General features: G+C 50.8%; 1 protein-coding gene across 1 annotated transcript in view; it reads right to left on the bottom strand.

Moving 5' to 3' along the window:
• The window catches only part of LOC138580914 (serine protease 27-like), a 165,539-nt gene that overhangs the window by 93,390 nt on the left and 56,660 nt on the right, over positions 1-15,489 (bottom strand). Inside the window, exon 3 of the mRNA XM_069651845.1 lies at positions 12,934-13,099. Within this exon, the coding sequence (XP_069507946.1) occupies positions 12,934-13,099 (166 nt within the window). The remainder of the gene's footprint in view (positions 1-12,933; positions 13,100-15,489) is intronic.

Raw genomic sequence — 15,489 nt, 5'->3', positions numbered from 1 at the left:
AGGGAAAACAAAGAGACATGGAGACTTGGTGAACCCAAACCTCACAAAGACCAGCAGAATGAGGAAAGATAGCGGAAAACTGATGTCAATACCGAGAGAGCTATGCTAAAGAGACAGAAGAGACCTATCCTTTGTCATCACTGTTGCACCCTTGTAAAATACACACACATGCACATGTACACAGTGCTGATACATGCAGCTGAAACCAACATCCATGTGTGACATCACGAACATGCCTACTTGCATACACATTCATCCAAACATGTGTGCCCACACATCTGCATTTGGCATGCAAGCCTACACACACAAGCACCATCCATGTCTCACACATGAGAGCCCTCGCATGTGTTAGCCTCACGGCCCTGTACACCCCCCCGTACTTGGCCCCATAAAAACACATGTGCAACCTGCACACTACTGGCACACCACCACACAATCAGGATGCATGTACACTTACCGCTCGACTCCAGACGGGTCTGCCTCTCAAGGACCTGGATGTGGAGCGCTGGGGATATGCGTTCCAGGACCCTCATCTGATCGTCCGACAAGTGGCCCCGGCGCCCCTTAGCATCCGCTGCCTTCAAGAGGCGCCAGGCCTTGTTGAGGGTCCTGGACCTGAAGTCCTCCCAGTGCTTCTTGACATGATGGAATAGTCGGATTGCCACCCCCTCCGTGTTGATGGCAGTCACGATGTCCGTCCAGATCAGAGTCGGTCCTTGCTTGTCGGCGCGCAAACTTCCGAAGAGGGCATCATACTGCCCCAGGACTTGCTCCACCAGGACACCAACTTCGGTGGCAGTGAAGCTGGTGCCCCTCTGCCTCTCTGGCGGGGGGTTGCCTGTGGTGCCAGATGTTGCAGTGCCCGACATGACAACCCCAGAGGCAGGAATGGGTGGGCAACTGGGTCCTGGGGCTGGTCTGTGGAGCGATGGAATCCCAGTTGGGAGTCTTCGGTTCCAGCAGGGGTGGTCACAGCAACAGCACCCCTGGCTGATGTGCAGGCAGCAAATGGCAGGGCACGTGGGCAGTAGGCAATCAGGCAGCAGCAGATGGCAGGTGGGAGCGTGCTCGGGGCTCTGGGGGGGCAGTAATTCGGCCTTCTGGGCAGGAGCATGGTCTTCCGTGTGCTTACGCGTGGCCAGCTTGATACGGAGTGATTTGGCACGTGAAAATCCAGCACGTCTGCGTGTAATTCGAGGAAAGGGCCTTAGCGCGTAAGCGCGTCAGCACACGTACGCGAATTCATTGGCCCAAAGGCCCCCAGCGTGTAGGCGCGTCTATGACGTTACGCGCACGTGCGTTTTCCATGGCGTGTAGAAAAAATGAGCATGTCAGAGTGTCATAGCGTCTAATTGGTGGAAAGGGCCTCAGCGCGTATGCGCGTCTGTGACGTGCGTGCGCGTTTCCCTGTACACGGTGCATGTTACACGTCCAATGACTGCACGTCAGAGTGTCAGCTCGTGTAATTGGAGGATAGGGCCTTAGCGCGTACACGCGGAAGTGACGCTGGACGTGTGGGCATGTTTAAAAGGTATGTGTAGAATGCCATTTCCTTGTACGTGCTTTTCGTGGAGAGCGAGTGGGTGAAATCTGTACTTCTTGTCGGTTCCAAGTTCGTACTCCCTGTTACCTCTGACAGCTTTTTCTCTTTTTGTCTTTTTCCTGGGCCTGTTTCCTCAAACAGCGTTCACTTCTTCTGTTGTCCTGTCTCCTCAGACAGCGTACAATTCTTTTGGCGGGGGTGTTGCCAACGCGCACACGCATGTATTTTTCACGCGATTTTTTCAGGCAGACGGTGAGTCACGCACATATTTAACATCTGTGCTTGCCCCCTGTGTCCCGTACCCCTTCAGAGGTCATTCTAGGCTGCGTGTGACACGCATACGTTCATTTTTGTGTTTCTGGGTGCCACAGCGTAGTGCAGGTTTATTTTTCCACGCACGTGGTCTAGGAGGGGTTGCGTGTACATGATCTTTTGAGGTGCCTGTGCGTTGCGTGACCCGTCATCTTCCCCCAGGGGTCACATACAGCCTTCCTAGAGCACTAGGGTACGAATTCCATCTAGTACCCTACCCCTTTGACCCCCAATTGCCCAGGACAATAGTTTACTGCAAATCCCATACACACAGCAACATCAGTGCCATGGTTGGGAGGTGAGCACGTGGTAAGGGTGGCAAAGGTGGCCGAGCCTCAAGAGGTGGCCGTGGTGAATACGGTAGGGGACGTGGCTGGGACTTGCAGGATGCCCTTAGCCCCCCCCATGTGTGGGTGACCACTCAGGGACATCCATGCCACCCCCCCTGGTTGAGGGTAACGTGGCTGACACCATCCCTGCTCAGGCCTTGTTGGACCAGCCCATTGTGGCACCAGACCTGGCACAGGGTAACTCCATGGCTGACTTCCAGGTCAGCAGGTCTAGGCCACGTGTGGCGGTGCACGTTGGCGTCACCAGGCCACGTGGATCAGGGGCAGCTATGTCATCTGCTGCCCCGAGTAGGCAGGGTGGGGAGGCCGCAGGGGCAGCTGCGGCTCCATCCACCCCAGCTCTGAGTCTACCAGCCAGGACAGTGTCGGTCCCAGTCCATCCTGCTGACGTTCCCCCCTGACTACATCACACTTCAGCTAATGCCTGCACCAAGTCCCATGGTGAGTGTTCATTCCCACACTCCTAGTCCACAGTCCACCGGGGCTCCTGCCCCTGGTGTCCAGAGCGGCGTAGGACACTCAGGATCCCCACCACCTTCCAAGCAGACGAGGAAGAGCACTCGTCCAGTACAGGCTGATGCCCCAGACACGGCTACACAGTCAGGCCCACCAAGGAAGCCCAGCTTCAATCAGGCCGAACTTGATGCACTTGTGGAGTATGTGTCAGCACATGACAGCGAAATGGTGATTACTGCAGGATGCAAGACCACACCTGCACAACGTCTGGCACACTGGCAGACCATTGCGGACATCATAAGTGCCCTTGGATTCGTGAGGCGCACAGCTAATGATTGCTACAAGCGCTGGAATGACCTGAAGCGCAGGGCAAAGAAAAAGCTGGCCTCAAGTCATGCCGCTACTCTAGTGACTGGAGGTGGGTCTCCAGCAGAGGACATTGAACTCACTCCACATGAGTATGTTGCTGGGACCTACGTCACCGAGGGACAGATCCAAGTCGTGGGAGACCTGCCAGATTACGAGGCATTGCCCGGTGAGTGCACATGCATGTGTGTGTCATCCATGTGCATGGTGTGTGTGTGAGGGCTTCTGATTGAGTGCCAGGTAAGGGTGTGTGTGCCTGAGTGGTTTGGGTCACTCATGTGCTTCATCCAATACATTCTGCGCACCAGGATTTGGGTATTGCAGTATCCCATCTGGCAACAGTAGACATTTAGCCCAACCTCACGCCAGTTGCCCTTGAAGTGTCATCTTGCCACAACATAGTTGAGTATAATTCTGTGTTCATTTAGGCTGATTGTTTGCATTCCACCACTTTCACTAGGCATTTCTCAGTCCTATTGTCACATGTGTGACATGGCTATGGTACATGCCATCTGTGTGATGGCATGTCATGTATGTGTATTGGACATGCCAATCACAGGCCAATGTGTGATGGCACTGCTAGCCAGCATGCAGCAAATGTGTTGGTCTTCCATCTTGGTGTCATCAATGTGTGCCATTTGCCTCCCCTTCATACGCAGTGACGGTGCTTGCATGGGAGGGTTATAGTCATGTGGGACATGTGTCAATGAAGTACTGTTTCTGTTGCTTCTCAGCCCTAATTCTGTGCCATGGTGCTAATGCCTGTTCCCATTTCTTTTCTTTCATGTCTTTGCAGGGGATGACGCACTTGATACTGCTGGGGTTGTGGAGATGGTGCAGACCCAGGAGGGGTCTCAGGCCCGACCGGGCACCAGTGAGGGACGTGGTGTGGTGGTGGGTGAGAACCCACACTTGCTGCAGACCATTATCTCAAGGGGTGTCTCTGGGTGCACCTCCCCCGAGCTCTATTCAGGTGTCGATTCGGATGATGAGACCTATGTGCGGTCGCAGGTAAGTGTTTCTGGGAGGGATTCTGTATTGTCCAACCCACCTGCACCAGGGGTAGAACCCTCAATGGGGATGTCAGTGTTGGTAGGTCCGCCTTTGGTGGTTACGGATGCAGGGTCACACTCCGCAACATCTGATCCTGTTCCTGGGTCAGCAGATCAGAGGGGGAATGCAGTCCTGCAGCCTCAGGCAGTGCCGGCACAGCAAGGCGCAGTTCACCTTGCCCCAGACTGTTGTGGTGCCCGCCGACACGGTGGCCGTACGCCACCTGGCAATACCGCATGGGAGCAATCCATATCCGGTATGGCAAACCAACAGGCAGCATCATCTGAGATGATGGCTCAGGCCATGGATAGGGTGGCCACTTCCATTGTCCCCCAAGAAAGGCTGATGGAACAACTACACCAGGCAACAGACTCCATTTGCCAGTCACACAGGAGGACATGTTGGCGTCCAACAGGGACAGACGGGTGGCACTGGAGACTCTGCGGGAAGCCATTTCTATTGAGTCCCAGGGCCACAGGGAAGCCCTGAGGGTGGAACTCCGTCAGCTCAGGGTGACTCTTGTTGAGCTTGAGGCTTCAACTGACACGAGGACAGAACAGCAGCTGGAGCGACTCACATGTACGCTCTCAGCTGAGATGCAGGCAACTAGGGAGGAGGTCCGGGCATCCCGTGAGTTGTTGCATGGGGACCTCCGCACGATTATCCTCCAGAACCAGACCTTCCACACCCGCATGCTTGCTGCCATGGAGGACCAGACTAGGGCTTTGCGTGGGCTGCCTCCCATAGTGCCACCACCTCCTGATGCAGCTGCAGAGGGCGAGGAGAGCGACAGCAGCGAATCTCTCACAATAGGGTAGCCGTGCAGGCCATGAGCCCATGGAGGTGTTTCTCCCCCCCCCCCCAAGATCCACACAGGTGGGTTTTGGTGTGCACCGTGTCCTCGGACCTCCTGGGTGGCCTCCACCAGACCCCCTGGCCCATTCATGGCCATTTTTGATTTTTTTTACAGTGTGTTGCTTTGTGTGGCTCCCGTGGGCATACGCTGTATTGTGGCTGGGCACATGCAGGCTTGTCCTGAATTTGGGTTAGATGCTTGGGTTTGTGTGACACACACCCCTCCTGCTTCCCGTTTCCATGGGCTTGCAAAGGGTGTGCCCAAGTGACATTGACTTACACAGTGACGTTGGACTCCCATTTGATGTGTGAGCAGTCTGTAGTCAATACTGTGTATACATTCTTAGTGCATATTGTTGTTGTATTGTACACTGCATGGTGTATTGATATGTGCCTCTGCATCCATCTCATCCTCCTAATTTGAAGGTCCATTCCTCATGTCATCACAAGGCGGTCTACTTTGGAAATGGAGTCCATGTTGTAAGCAGTGCACCTACACTTTTGCGTGGCGCTAACACTGTACAGTTGGAAGTGTTCGAAGTGCTGGCATTATCAGGTAGTGACACTGCCAATTTTTTAAATACGTACTGTCATGTTTATGGTAGGTTGGAGGTTGTGTAGGTGATTAGTATTATTCCCAAATATTTGGTAATGTGTGTTGTTGGTCCTGCATTACTGTGAGCATTTCATGTGTGGCCAGTTTCCATTAGGGACACTGTACTTTGTGACACTTGTGTCATGTTGTGTGGATTAATTTGTTTGCGCTCACATAGCATGACATGCCATGGTGTGTTGTGTGGCGGTGCCGGGGAGGGGTTGGGTGACATGGCACTGTTCTCATGTTGTATTTTGCAAGTGGGTATTCATTTTTGCTGCATAGAAGTGTGTCTTTTGATGACACTGCATTGGTGGTGTTTATGTAAGTAGGGATGCACACATTGTGACACTTCCAGGTGAAAAATCTCAGGCTGCTATGGTTCTGACAGTTGACTGTCCCTTAATTCATCAGAATTGTCAGATTGAGTCATCATTGATTGTCAGATGGTATGTGCCAGGGCCGTGTGCACTCCACAGGGATGTGATTTCTATGTGAAGTAATTAGCCACCAGCTGCGTACGGGCTGCCTCACCCCGTGCCCTTTCCCCTCCCATGCGCAGTGGGCGTGCATGTGGTTGGGGATGTGGGGGCACCACCATGTCCACAGCCAGGCCCCGGCGTGTTGCAACATTGTGCAGGACACATGCTGCCACTATGATCCTGCACACTACTGGGGGAGCGTATAACAGCTGCCCGCCAGAACGGTCAAGGGAGCGAAAGCGTGACTTGAGCACTCCGAATGTGCGCTCCACTATGCCCCGGGTTGCATTATGGGCTGTGTTGTATCTTACCTCGGGAGGCGTGATGGGGTTCCGAATTGGCGTCATCATGTGGGTGCTCAGAGGGTAGGCACTGTCCCCTGGGGAGGTGGTGATGGGGATCATTAGTGGGGTAGTGACATTACTCTGTATCTGTCATGCATGCGTGTGCTGTGGCATTTATACTCACCAAGCAGCCATGCATCGCCATGCCGCCCAGCTTCCATGGGTTTAAGGTTGACATCCTGTAAATGAAGCGGTCGTGGGTGGAACCTGGATAGTTGGCATATACTGAGGTGATGATTCCCTTGGCATCACATACTACCTGGACGTTGATGGAATGCCAGTGCTTGCGGTTTCTATAGATGTGCTCAGACGCCCTGGGGAGACGTAGAGCCACATGGGTGCAATCAATGGCACCTAGCACTTTGGGGAATTGTGCCACCCTGTAGAAAATCCTGGCTGACAGCATGCCTTTCTGCAGGTGTTCTGGGTAGGTATATGTGCCTGCGGACTGATGGGCGTGCAGGAATGATGGCCAACACCTGGTGTAGGCACCGTGACTGCGTGGCCTGTGACACCCCCCCCCCCACTATGGCACTTGCCCGCTGAAAAGAAGCCAAGAAGTGCAGTACATTGAGGACCTTCTCCAGGGGGCTGAGTGCTTGGGAGCACAGGGTGGGTGATGTGAGGTCATCCTCCCACACACTGACCAGGTCCAGTATTATGTGTGGTGGAAACCTGTACCTCCCATACACCTGGTCATCAGGCATACCAAAAAGGCTGGTTCTGGGTGTGAAGATTCTGGCCCTGACTATCCTCATCCTCCTCCTGCGGTATCCCACGGCCACTGCTGCTAGGAACGGTATATTCATCCTGGCGTCTGAGCTGGTTTGTTGTTTGCGCACACTTTTATGCTGCGCGGGACGTGCGCCTGCTTCATGCTGGCGTACGTGTTTCCGGTTTGGACCTTTTTTTTGCGCGTGTTGTAGGCGACCGTGTAAATCTTCCCGCCCACCCCAGGAATACACGTAACACGCTCTCCCAGGCCCAGTCGCGAGTGAATATTCCAGCCCACCCCAGGAATACACGTACCCCACTCTGCCAGGCACGTACCCTGCTGATATCACGTGTGGAAGTTCACGCGGACCCGTAATACACGTACCCTGCTGATATCACGTGTGGAAGTTCACACGGACCCGTAATACACGTACCCTGCTGATATCACGTGTAAGACTACCCGCGCACCCCTGAAATACACGTACCCAGGAAAATCGCAATGCTGGGGGGTGGGGGTGCAGGGAGACATGAGTGGGGGCCTGGTGGAGGGTGCCCCTGGATGCTGGGGGGTGGGGGTGCAGGGAGACATGAGTGGGGGCCTGGTGGAGGGTGCCCCTGGATGCGGGGGGGTGGGGGTACAGGGAGACATGAGTGGGGGCCTGGCAGAGGGTGCCCCTGGACGCTGGGGGGTGAGGGTGCTGGGAGACATGATTGGGGGCCTGGTGGAGGGTGCCCCACAGTGCTGGGGGGTGAGGGTGCAGGGGGACATGAGTTGGACATGAGTGGGGCCTGGTGGAGGGTGCCCCTGGATGCTGTGGGGTGGGGGTGCAGGGAGACATGAGTGGGGGCCTAGTGAAGGGTGCCCCTGGATGCTGGGGGGTGGGGGTGCTGGGAGACATGAGTGGGGGCCTGGTGGAGGGTGCCCCTGGATGCTGGGGTGTGGGGGTACAGGGAGACATGAGTGGGGGCCTGGTGGAGGGTGCCCCTGGATGCTGGGGGGTGGGGGTGCTGGGAGACATGAGTGGGGCCTGGTGGAGGGTGCCCCTGGATGCTGGGGGGTGGGGGTGCAGGGAGACATGAGTGGGGGCCTGGTGGAGGGTGCCCCTGGATGCTGGGGGCGGGGGGGGTGGCAGACATGAGTGGGGGCCTGGTGGAGGGTGCCCCTGGATGCTGGGGGTGCAGGGAGACATGAGTGGGGGCCTGGTGGAGGGTGCCCCTGGATGCTGGGGGGTGGGGAGGTGGCAGACATGAGTGGGGGCCTGGTGGAGGGTGCCCCTGGATGCTGGGGGGTGGGGGTGCTGGGAGACATGCGTTGGTGAGAGGTAGTGCAAGGTGACATGTGGGTTGGCTGGGGGGCATGGCCACTGTGGATGGGCTGCCTGCGGGACATGTGCAGGGGTGCAGGGTAGTCCCCTGTGGTGTGGGCCGCCTGCAGGGGCCGTGGAGGGTGTAGAGGGAACAGCTGGGAGGACCCACACGACCAATTCACGTATAGTACTCCCCGGCACCCCCGAAATACACGTAGGCTGCTGAAATCGCGTGTGAAACTTCATGCGGACCCCGAAATACACGTATCACGGACAATCGCGTGTGGAACTTCCCGCGCACCCCGAAATACACGTACCCAGGCCAATCGCGTGTGGAACTTCCCGCGCACCCCGAAATACATGCACACGCTATTTTCCACACAGCGGGTGTCCGTGTTTGTCGGTACCCCTTTGCACCTCATTTGTCCTAGAGGGCCACAGTATGGATCATTCATCATAGCTGTATATAGGTGCTTTTTGTTAGCGCACATTTTGGCGCATATTTATTTCAGGCGCAGGGACGCTACCGCCTGCTTTCTTGTGGCAGACTTGTTTGGCCCTGTGCGCGTCTTTGACCGTGCGCTGGTTTGCCCTATTCGATTCCATGAATACGTGTTGTAGGCGAGCGTGTGGGGGTTCCGCGCACTTGCCTGCTGTACTTCCCCCGTGACGCCCATATTTTCACGCGTTGTTCCCCATTCCGAGTGTTACGCCCCGTGTTACGCCTACTTTTGTTATGTGCGCCCCGCTATGTGCGATTTCGCTGTGGCCGTGGCGCAAGCCGTTGGATGACCCGTGCGCCGCGCACTTTTTCAGGGCACATCCAATATTTTTCTCGCGCACGGACTTCCAGGAATCGATGTGCGCTGGTTTCCCTGCGATTTTCGCACTTGCACTGCGATTCGCACATTTTTGGCACCTCTGCGCCGGAATTTTCGGCACACATTAATTCCATGAATCGTGTTGCGTTTCCTTGATTGAATACTTCAGAAATTTTGTTTTACAATAGATTGTTTATAATGACAGTTATCTCCTTTACACAACTGCTTCTTTGCTGTTTTACTCTCCTGCCAGGAATGGTTTCCATCTCACACAACGGTTCCTTCCCTGGTTTACTCACCTGCCAGGAATGGTTTCTACTTCACACAACTGTTCCTTACCTGGTGTACTCTCCTGCCAGGAATGGTTTCTACTTCACACAACTGTTAATGTCTCTCTGCTTGTGGCAGGTTTGTTTCAGGTTTCTCCACACCAACATCTCATGTGAGGAGAATTGCACAATAGTTGCCCTTCTATATCCTCTTTAAGGTTTCTTAGCTAGTGGCAATGCGGTTACATGTTTCCCAAAACTGATCTCATGTGAGGGGAATTGTACCCTTTTTGCCCTTCTTTTCTACTTGGTCAGTATTCAAAGTGCCTCCCCAAGTGCCCTTCAACTTTATAATATGTCCCGGTGCCCCCTACTCCTTCTGGTTGACTCACCAGTTTAACGTGCATCTGTAACAAAGAACCATTGTCGGGCCGGTTTCCTCAGTTACATAGAGTCTCTGTTGATTTCAGCGTCCGTCTCTCACTCCTCTACCAATGGAACCTTTGCCATTCCGCAAGACCACGTCTCATAAAGACTGCGCCTCATCCGGTCCTGCAACAGCCGACTTTCACCAGAGTCTTTCTCCTACAGTATGCGACATCTCCAGGCGGGTGCCTGTTTGCACCCTCCTCCTTCAGCACGGCTCACCTCTGTGACTCTGCATCAGAGTCCGTCTCCCGCTCCTTCTCCTCCATAGCTTTCCGCTCCTTCTCCATCATTTAGACGGCGACCATATCCTCCTCGCCTTCCACACCCCTGTGCATGACAAGATGCACCATTTTTAAATCTCCCACACAGCTGATGATTTTTTTAAATAACTAGCCTGTGTCTTTAGCTTAAGGTAGTTCCTGTTTCACACCGACTCCTTTCGCCTCTTCTTCATCCCAGTACCATGGGTGTTATAGGAATTGAAGTTCATATTGTGTTAATATTTCCAGAGCTGTATTGTTTCAATTGTTTGTTGGACTTTAGTTTGTCAGAAACAGAAGCTGTTATGTGAATATTAGTAGTTAGACTACTTGGCTCCACTTCCCAATACGGCATCAGTTTTTCAGGGCGATTGGAAGAATCATGTGTTAAAGAAATGGAGTTATTGGCGTTACCACTTCGCCCCCCCCCCCAATATTTGTCTCCTTCCATATGATCCACCCTCATAGTGCCACCCCCAGGGTCGAATCAGGTAGCGGCTGCCGTCCCCTGGCCATATGAGAGGAGGGCAATACCGGGGTTTCAGTGATGATTTCACAGGATTCATCACAATAAGGAGACATCCACCACTAGCCTCTCTCTCAGCCAGGCTCTCTTCAACTCTCACACACAGAACACACAGCACCTAACATTCTCACAGCATTCTGCATCCAAGCACTCATATTTTCATTCATTTGTACCCTCTTCCTTTCTACCATACAAATACTCCAGTATTTATGCCAACATGGCATTTTCACGCCTAGTCAGCGCTAAGGATTCCCATGGAATTTGCCTGCTTTTTACATCAGAAAAAGCAGACGGATTCCATACAATCCAATACATAGAAATACGTTTGAGACTCTGCCTGCCATGCATAATGGTGGGCTAGATTTACTCATTTTTCATGGCGGAGTGCAAAAACGAGCTGTAAAGGCAAATGTACTCCACTTTACATCAGCTTTTTGCACTCTGACGTGCAAATGTCAAAATGTATGCAGAGGGACATGTTCCCATCAAAATGTCAATGCAACAGCTCCCCTCTGCTTAAATTACATAGAACTCGAAAATTAGCCCCTTTGCATTTTCCCCCAGATATCGCTCCAGTGCGGACTAAGATATACAAGCAATTGTGGTGGAAGTATTCATTTCTATCATGAAAGACGCAAACATGGTAGTCATGCATAAGTCTGGCAGGGACCCGCAGTAACGTGTCAGATGTCGATCAATCTGATCAACAATGACATTAAAGTTCTAATGTTCCAGTGGGCCACGAGATTGGAGGAGCTGATGCGTTACTTGATATACGCAGACCAAATAGGCTTAATAACAAGAAAGCATGTGCGAGGCAAATCTGGACTATTATTGAACTTCATACAAAGTTTAAAGCAGCATGAAAAGACCATGGTTCTGACTAGCCTGGATACTGTATACAGAGAAAGCATTTGACTGTGTGGAATGGGCCTACCTTATTGAAATGCTCTCAAAAACAAAGCTTGGAGAAGACTTCCACAAAGCGCACTATACACCGGCATATCCTAACTCAGCTAGAGTAATGGGCAAAGCATGGTTGGCTGCTCTCCCTCTAATCTGGTTACCTGGCTTTGGATCCATTGGCAAAGGCAATACGAGCAGACCTGCAAATATGCGAAATCATGGTGGGACACATGGACTGCACGGTGATGCTCAACGAAGGCAATATGCTAATTACTTTTCCACATCTTAAGCACACAATTCCTATGGTCCTCAAACTGATCATCTTTGGTATCCAGTAATTTTGCTATAGAAATGGTCACCAGAGGGTTGATATTCACTCACATTTAAAACCTTACTACAATCAAGCACTAACCCCTATATTCTAGGAGTGAAGTTTAGAATGGAGCAATATTACAATATTACCCGAGCAGGGGGGCCAGGGAATGACTAGAGCCAGGCAGGGGCCCAAGCAAAGTGAGAACTTTACTGTTAGTCTGGGGCATTACCAGGCCCGGTAATGCCACCCCTGTGAGGGTAATATTGCTATTAGTGTCCAGCACAATGTACCAAATATTAATAGTTGAAAAAGGACCCAGTTGTTTCTCAACTTAAGAAAAAAAAACGGCTGCCATGGATCTGGAGAAAGGACTACGTAGTCCCTTCTCCCTTTCCATGGCAACCATTCAAAAATGGAAAAAAATAAACGAAAAAGATGGCCACCATGGAACGGGGAAAAGAGATAACACGTAGTCCCTTAGTCCTTTCCATGACGCCCATTGCCAGGTCGGTGACACGTTGGGAACATTAGTGTTCCCAGGGCAGAAGGACAGAGAAGTGCAGGTAAGTGGGGTGGGGGGAGAGAGGAGATGTGAAAAATTGGAGTAGGGGACAGGAACGCGTGGGGTAGGAGGACGGGTACACGTGGGGGTCGTGCACTTACCAGTGATCCGGCACGGGGTAGTTGGCATCCTCCATCTCTGAAGAGGATCGCAGCAGGGGGCTGTACCGTGTGGTAAAGCCCCAATTTTGAGCCTCTTCATCGGCTGGGAGGCATAATGCACGCCCCCACGGTTAGTAATAGTTTATTTAACTGTGCTTAGAGCTTTCGAATTGTCCCACGTTAGGCATGTCTCCTGCCACACTGTTTTTGCTTTGCATTCTGATACTTTACCATAAAAATACAGAACTACAAATCCCAGAATACTTAACTGGATTAACAGCACATCCTCGAGAAAGTAACTTGTGGGTGCCGCAATACTTATAATTTTTCTATCTCATATTTCCTCTCTCTGTTATTTGTACTTACAGTCCATAGTAGCAGTGAGCAGCTGACACAATCCAATTTTCTGTGATCACGGATCCCCCACATATATGACCGTTATCAAACTGCAAGCTGACCTGCCAGGGCCAGGCCCCCTCCACTGCATCTTTTCCGCCCACAATTCGATTGGAGACCGATGGTATCCCACAAACTAAAAGAAAGAATAACGTACGTTATGCTCCGAGGATATTACAATAGTGTACAGAGGGGGATATTGATATGCTCCTGAACGATCAAAGCATGGGTTATGTTAACTGAGATGCATGTAACACACATGTGCTGTGGGTGTGCACTCCCAACATGTAAGCTTCTTTCAGGGTACAGTCCCAGTACACCATGTGCCGATTGCATGATCTGCTATCAGCAAAGTACAAAGCCATCCATACATGATTTGAAATTCCAACCAGAATTGAATGTATACATAATGGATAGAGGGGTGCTGTGAGATTTAGGGCAGACTTGGAAATCTGAAATTACTTTAGCACGTTCAAAAAGTTTGAGCATATTTCTTCAGATGCAAATTCCTGAAATATGTCAGTACTTACTGATCTGTCCAATGTTTATAGGGCGTATGCCAGCAATTTTGTTTGGCTCAAGATGTACAGAAAGCTTCTATTAATAGACAAAAACCTTATACTATAAGCAATCTGTGTTACATATAACTTCTTTAGTCACATATTAACTGCAAGACTACAAATGTATAACTAACATGTAAAAAGCACAAACTTTCAATATTTATCACCTACCACAGGCCTCATGTGGACCACAGCCGTACGCATGCTTTGGCAGTGCAATCCCTAGTCTGTACCTGTACTTGCATCCATTTATTTCATTTTGTGTTGGTTCCTTTGGAAGGGTAATGCCATTAAAAAAAAATAATAATAATAAAAAAAAAATGTAGAATACCTCATGTTGGCATTCAAATCCAATGCCCCAATCGTGGTAGAAGGTTCAGACTGCGGCAATTCTATTGGCATTAAGAGCAGGTCACTGCAGTGTCAGCATTTATGTCATTTGGTTTAGCATTTCTGCACATGTGCTATTTGAAGTTGGGCACAGCACGCTTTAGAAAGCATCACTTAATGAAAAGAGGAGTTGAAGCAATGTTATTACAACTAGGGGTTAGGCCCAGTCTGATGATATATCGGCTCTGTAGCCAGCATTAGGGAAGCATGTTGCGTTTCGTTTGCATTCAGGAAAACGTTTTGTAGCTGGTGGAAGAGTTGCTGAACTATGCCGCAAGTGCAAACATAAATTACGGTAAATGTTGGCGTGTAGAAGCATAAGGGATGGTGGTCATGTTAGCAGAAGCTTTAGCCATTTTAGGAGTAAGCCCCGATAGAGGTTGTTGCTTTTGTTACTTGGAGCCCCAGGTCGCATTTTGCAAGCTTCTGTCCTGTTCAGTTAATTAGGTTATTTTCGCTTCACTCCAGCAAGTGTTTTAGAATGTCAAGGTCTGTGTAGGAAGAGAGGAACTGCGCAGACGTTGGCTGCTGTTGCCAGGCTCAGCTGTTTGTAGGTGCTGGGAGTGAACCTCATAACACGTTTTTTTTCAGACGATAGTTTGATGTGCAGATGTAAAGGACACATTGTATTTAGAGCAAGGCCAAACATGCTGAGTGGTTCGACTAAACAGGGGTTATACTGCTGTCAATGAAGAAAGGCCGGTGCAGTTGAACTGCAGCGTCCAGTCAAAAAGAGAAAATCAATATGAGAAATGAATCCCCAAGAACAATGGCTCGGCTGCGTTTTTTATAAAGATACCTGGCCCTCAAGAGAGATAGGGCAGGATGTGTACCAAAAATGAAACATGTTTGAAGACGGTAGTCGAAAGATGTATTGCCAAATTATGCAGCTGCAAGGTCAGGAGGAGCCATTCAAGGGTGCCAAACTGTCCGGTTCCATGAGAAAGTCCACAATCGAGTTACCTCACTGATCCACCCTTTCTCATGATTGGCTCCTCTGGGGGCCATGTACATCCCGGTTGTTTGAAGTTATTATGACCAATAAGGAACATCCATTATTGCAACAAATTATCTCAATATAATAGACCTATCGCAACAAAGCATTTTCTGCTGTTTGAACAATTAGGTAATTCGCAGAGGGCTGAACTTGGATTAGCATGGAGACTCTACTGACCAATGGGGTGATGAACTATACAGTATGTTTAGATGTTTGTATAAGGGGCAGCCAATGGGAAAGGTGGGATTTAGTTGTATGGATAAAATGTATATGCAGATTGCGTGGTTTGAACCTATAAAACCTCTAAATTGTAGTGGGTGTGCCGAGTAAGTTTCAGTGTTCAGCTCTACAGAGTTGACTGTTGCCCTCAGCCATAATTGCATGTAATAAATTAGTTTTTCTGGCAATACGTGCACTTGTCATTTGGACCCCTGGGAGTGGTTATTTAACGATCGGTTTTGGGAACACCATGAACTCAAAATGCATATTAAGCTCCTGTTCACATCCAAAACATTTGTTTTTAGTATATTTTGGTTATTTTACATTACAATCTTCTTAATTAAATCAAAATTATATTTT

The sequence above is a fragment of the Ambystoma mexicanum genome, chromosome 3p (genome assembly GCF_040938575.1).
Source record: "Ambystoma mexicanum isolate Mex_15411 chromosome 3p, UKY_AmexF1_1, whole genome shotgun sequence".
Lineage (NCBI taxonomy): Eukaryota > Metazoa > Chordata > Amphibia > Caudata > Ambystomatidae > Ambystoma > Ambystoma mexicanum.
Note: the sequence above shows the minus strand (reverse complement) of the source record. Positions and strands in the feature narration are given on the sequence as shown.